Here is a 5,973-nt window from a genome sequence, read left to right as displayed (position 1 = left end):
CCAACAAAAATATTAAAGTCATAATCGAAAAAATGGCCGAAAATTATAAGGATTGGCCCAACAAATTACACTTCGCATTATGGGGCTATCGAACCTCAATCCGCACCTCCATTGGAGTAACACCCTACTCCTTGGTATACGGAATGGAAGCAGTTCAACCGATCGAGTTGGAAATTCCCTCCCTCCGGATCGTCCTAGAAAGCAAGCTACCCGAGGCTGATTGGGTTCAAGCTAGGCACGACGAGCTCGTCCTTTTAGACGAACGGAGGTTGAGAGCTTTACATCACGTGCAAGTGTATCAAAAGCGCATCGCAAGGCAATTCAACAAAAGAGTCAAACCTCGAAATATCAAAGAAGGCGATTTTGTATTAAAAGAAGTCCGCGCACCTACTACGGACCCTCGAGGAAAATTCCGGCCCAACTGGACAGGACCATACTTTGTAAAGACCATCCTACCTGGTGGAGCAGTCCAACTAGCTGACATAGATGGAGCGGAATTCGCTAATCTCACGAACTTAGACCAATTGAAAAAGTACTATATTTAATAAAATTCAGTCCGGAGTTAAGGCATCTAATAAAACACGTTAAGACTCATAAGCAAGCATTCTGCACAATCCTCTAAGCAAACGGCATAAAACTCGATAAAGTAGAAAAAGGCGAAGGACCATGTTTTAACGCCCAGGACTGGGCGCTGTTATTTTTCACGCCCAGGCCTGGGCGCCGATATTTCCTACGACCGTGTGTGGGCGTCATTCTCTCTTGCCACCTATCCTCCCGCTTCTGCAAGTGTTCGTACTCCTTTTTGAACCATCAAAAGAACCACGAACACTTGGGGGGGAAGCAGACGTGTAATGAACACCCTTTCAAGAAATTTCAAAAAGCTAGAACTACGCGCGACCTGATTCTGACAAGATACGAAGGCAATCCTTATCAAGGATTCGGTCCAATAAAAATTAAAAAAATAATAAAGTCATGCAACGCATCAGGAAGAAAGGATATTGCAAAGGGCACTATACCCTAACCCACGCACGGGCAAGACCAAATAGAATGAAAAACAAAGCCACAAGAATTTTCAGGAACAAGCCCAACAAAGGAGTATGGCACGAGTCGGCAAAAAAAAAAAACGAAAAATAGTGAACATGCATATGTAATACCCCAAGTAGTCGGTTAGTCTAAAAATATGTGTGCACTCTTGTATGAACTCATTATTTTTATGGAATTCTTTCTCTTTTAAAATTAGTCGTTGGTTTAGAAAGCTAATATTACTATAATATGTTAAAGCAAAGCCCACGGAAGGCTCAAAACATTCTTGCACCAAAAAATCGCAAAAAAAATATATATACATGCGGAATACAAGAATGAATATATACAAAACAGGAGGTAAGCCTAAGACTCGTCATCGGCTCCATGTCTCCAAGCCTCGCTGGTCCATCCACTCCACTCCCCGTGGTATGAGGGCCCCCAGCCAGAATCACCCCAAAAATGAGGCTGTGACTGCAACTCGGGGCTAGGCTCTCGGGCCACCAACATCGGAACGTCGCCTACGCTCCAGCTCGGACCTCTCCCCGGAAGAACTCACCCCCGCGTCGGAACGGCGATGCCGTAGGGGCGAGTGTCGTGCCCTCTCTCTCTCTCACGACCGTGTCCACCGCCCGAGGGACCCGCGTCGTCGGCCCCGGCTCGTCCAGCACCCGTCTACAAGAAAAGACAAAAGGAGAGTGAGTAACAGAAAGCCAAACAAAAGGTACAGATCAAAAGAAAAAAAGAGGGCACATTACCCGAGTAGAGTGGGGGCTCCTGCAAGAAAGTGCGGATCGGGCCCGAACCAACGCGGACTTCAACCGGTTGATCACCCCCACCATCGCGTTGGCCGTACGGGCCGGAACATGAAACAGGAATGTTAGTAACAAAAGAAAAAAAAAGATATAAGAAGAGTGCACAAATAAAAGGTGCATACCGCCTGTACTCCCTCAGGGAGTGGAGCATGGAAAACCCGTTCTTCCGGGAAAGTCTCCACAATCTTGGATCCACTCTCTCCGGTATACGAGATCCGAGCATCGGGAAGCACCCATCCCCCCAACGAAGGGTCAGGACACTCCTGCACAAAACACAGTAGACATAAACACATGGGCACGAGCATGAAAACACTAAAATCAATACGAAAAGAGAGGGCAACTTACAGCGCCAGGCTCCGGGAGACGAAGAGAATCCTGGATAAACTGATAATAGCTAGCTCCCTCTATCACCAACTCCGTCGCCGGCACGCCAGTCCTCGAGTGGACCCTCCACGACTCGCCTATCGAACGAGTAGACAGCATGGTCGCGGGCGGAGGCCTAGGCACCAAAAATGCCCCAACCGTCTGCATACGTACCCGCTCTCCCAGGTACCAGACAGGGTCCCGGCGGCCAACGAACAAAACTCGCATCTGGCTCAGGGCATAACTATCCCTGACCGAGGCATAAGTACCCCTAAAAGAGAGCCATGGGGTCCAAACCACCTGTTTTTGTACAAGCACGGTCAGATCTCGCACATAGAAAATAAAAAGAATGACGAAATACGAGATAGAGGATAAGATTCTGCACATGCTCAGGGTTCCCGTCCCGAATGAGATCCCACACGGTATCGGGCGGTGGACGCACTGTCAGCTTCTTCTTCCAACCCCAACGACGACCGGCAGGGTACTCCAAAGGCCTCTGCCCCTTTCGGGGAGCCAGCCAAGGTAAGTGCTCAAAGGCCCACAGCTACAAAAGGAAAAGACAATAAAACATCAAAAAAAAAAGAAGCCCGGTAAAAGCGAGAAAACAAAAGAAAGTCTAGGCACATACCTCGATCAAACGCGGCACTCCCGCTAATGTAATGACAAAGTGACGTCTACTCGGGTCCGAGTCGCGCACCGCCAAACTAATCTGGCCGACGAGCGTCGCATAGCCCAAATCGCCCCAGCGATAGTCACCCAGTGTAGACACGTCCTCCACCATGCCTATCCACCTCGGGTCAAAGGTGTCAGTCGGACCCGATAGAAAACGGGAAATAATAAAATGGAGGTAGAACAGCCGAGCTTGTCTCGAAGACGACTCCTCTACCCCATGCTCTAAGGCCCACATCAGGTCAGCGAAAGGTATCCCACGGGGCTGGTACGAAGGCAATCTCATGCCCATCCACGAGCCCAGGAGCCTGGTGCCCTCAGAAACAGTCGGCGGTGGGCCATCCGACCTCAGATGAACGGGGTTCCCTGTAAAGGTCAAGCCCGTCAAAGCCGTGTAGTCCTCGGGAGTGATCGTCATCTCACCCCAAGGAAAATGGAAGGTGTTGGTGGTATCCCACCACCACCTCATGAACGACCGCAGAAAGGACAGGGAGATGTTAAGCCGCAGTATCTCCCAGAAGGTCTCGACCACCGGAAACAGTGAGCTCGCCCTCACCAAAGCCTGGGCGTCCGAGCTCAGGAAACTAAAAACGGTCTCACTCGTCGTTGCGCCGTAGCCGCGAACCGTAGTCTCTCTCCTCGCGTGAAGGCGGGAAGTCACATGGTGCTCTAGGTCGTAGTGCAGATCACGACCGTCGTAGAGCTCAGGACCCACCCATAGGGGACCCGCGCCAGTAGACTAGCGCGTCATGCCACGCTCCTCGTGGCCACCAGAAGGAGGTGACTCTCGTCAGGCATGCTGATCAATAATACAATAAGGCATTATACCTTTAACAAAACTGGCACTCACACCAATCACTAAAGGAGTGCATTCCACTCATAAAATGGAGTCATACAATTTTTGTTCCCTAAGACATGATACTAAGTTCGTATCGAGCAAAAAAATTCCCTAAGTGAAATTTTTTTAATTAACTCCAACAAAATAAAAATTCTTCCATAATTTGTCATTCATGAATTATGAGGAACGCAAGCAATATACCAAAAACACCTACATTGTAAGAAAACACTAGAATCGTAGGTATACTTGGGGGCTAGCATGAAAATGCCCAAATTCAACAAGAATCAACATACTTGCGAAAATTAACATGCACAAACTAATTAACATGTTATGTGGAACATTTCCAACTATCTAATTGAAGGAAAGGGGCACAAAATCAAAAACCCCCAAATCGATTTCATGCATAAAAATTTGACAAAAATACTGAAATTGACAAAAAAAGCTCAAAATTACTGAAAATTACTTACATTGGGAAGATTAGGAAGTGATTTGGAGTAGAATTCGTAAAGAAAAGTGAAGAAACGAGCAAGAAATCAGTTGAAAGAGGTGAGGAGCTTGAGCGAAAATGGTGGAAATTGGAAAGGAAGGAGACGGTCCGCGAATTTAAAGACCCGTCTCCCCTTCGCATTTTCAACGCCCAGCTCTGGGCGTTAAAAATTCTCGCCCCCAGAGCTGGGCGCTGAAAATGCTTCCCAGACATCGAATATTCGCTGTCGGGCACGCGCAATCCCCTATTTTGTGTAAAATATCTGTTATCTTGATATTTCTTTCCCAAAAATGGTATTTTGCAATATCGTTAAAAATATACACAGTGTGGACCCACTTATAGGACACACCTGATCAGGAAATATTGCGACCCACCAACAGGTTGTAATCACAAAAGCCCTTCTACATAGGCAAAATAAGAAATTCAAAATGGGCTCGCCCACCCTCAGCCGGCGGGGTCTGCGTCACTAGCCGCGCAGGTCCTCAGTTTTCGATAAATAGAATCTTCAAAAACAAAATGAAATAGGCTCGCCATCTTCAGCCGGCGGGGTCTACGTCACAAATCACGTAGGTCCTTATTTTCAAAAAGCACAAACAAATTTCAAAATAGATTCGTCCACTTCTATCGGACGGGGTGTCCACCCTTAGCGGACGGGCTCGCCATCTTTAGCCGGCGGGGTCTGCGTCACTAACCGCGCAGGTCCTTAGTTGCTGCAGCGATAACTTTCTTTGGTTTTCCGTTTTTCCCAAAAACGATGTGAGTAGCCTTTGGTTTTCCGTTTTTTCCCAAAAACGATGTGAGTAGCCTTTGGTTTTCCGTTTTTCCCAAAAAAGATGTGAGTAGCTTTTGGTTTTCCGTTTTTTCCAAAAAAAAGCGATGTGAGTAGTTTTCCCTTTTTTCCAAAATTTAAAAGATTGGTTTTCCGTTTTTCCAAAAAAGAACGATGTGCTGGATTTTCCTTCGTTTTACGTCCCATAAAAACAAGGGGGTTTTCTCGTTTAGCTAACCCTGAAAATGAGAATCTTTAAAAACATTTTTACCTCGTGGTTGGGCTTGGCCAGGCCCAACTACACTTTATAGCTTTGATTTCGAAAACATCTGTAGCTACTCCCAATGACAAAGTGAGGGAGTTTCTACGCCTCTTTAGGTACTTCCAATGACAAAGTGAGGGAGTATTCTATACTATCCGTTGACAAATCCCAATGACACATGAGGGATATGTCGACATTTCAAGTGATGACCCTTAAGTCAAATGTTATCACTCGGGGGCTCGTGAGACCCTCGCAAAACAGGTCACATACACCATGGCTTGTGTGACGCACTCCGTCTAGTACTTTGACCATCGTCTTACTCCAAGACTCAGTCAAAGTGGGGGCTAACTGTAGACACCTACTTTTGTCCCCATTCCCGAAAGGGAAAGGTTCGATGATGAAAGCATAAATCTCCACTTGACAACGCATCTCCTATAAAATAACGAATCTCAATTCCCCTTTTCATTTCACCCGAAACCTGCTATTTATGGAAACCTGCTAAAAATAGTAACTGCCGTAATGGGCAGCTGTTAAAAGTGGCAAGTCATAAAAGATAGAAACCTGTCAGAATTAGGTGTTGCACTCCAACATAAATCCTAAATGAGATAGAAAACTGCGAGAATCCTATTCATAATATGATTCGGAAATAAGAGTTACGTATTAATTAAAATCATAACGAGCCTAGAGTTCGTAACGGGCCCAGACGCATTCCGTCATGAAATTGATACGCACTAAAAGACTCGATTAAGT

The 5,973-nt window shown here is 46.4% G+C and overlaps 1 protein-coding gene across 1 annotated transcript; it reads right to left on the bottom strand.

Annotated features, from left to right (window-relative positions):
• Positions 1–1,248: 1,248 nt before the first annotated feature.
• On the bottom strand, positions 1,249–3,640 carry LOC130469165 (protein MAINTENANCE OF MERISTEMS-like). Its single transcript, XM_056838124.1, has 5 exons — positions 2,827–3,640; positions 2,584–2,742; positions 2,181–2,498; positions 1,779–2,098; positions 1,249–1,695 (listed from the first exon to the last, which is right to left on the bottom strand). The coding sequence occupies exons 1-4, from the start codon at positions 3,334–3,336 to the stop codon at positions 1,901–1,903; spliced, it is 1,185 nt and encodes a 394-aa protein (XP_056694102.1). The 5' UTR covers positions 3,337–3,640; the 3' UTR covers positions 1,249–1,695; positions 1,779–1,900.
• Between the last annotated feature and the right edge of the window lie 2,333 nt (positions 3,641–5,973).

The sequence above is a fragment of the Spinacia oleracea genome, chromosome 3 (assembly GCF_020520425.1).
Source record: "Spinacia oleracea cultivar Varoflay chromosome 3, BTI_SOV_V1, whole genome shotgun sequence".
NCBI classification, from domain to species: domain Eukaryota; kingdom Viridiplantae; phylum Streptophyta; class Magnoliopsida; order Caryophyllales; family Amaranthaceae; genus Spinacia; species Spinacia oleracea.
The sequence above is the reverse complement of the archived record's forward strand: the minus strand, read 5'-3'. Positions and strand labels throughout refer to the sequence as shown.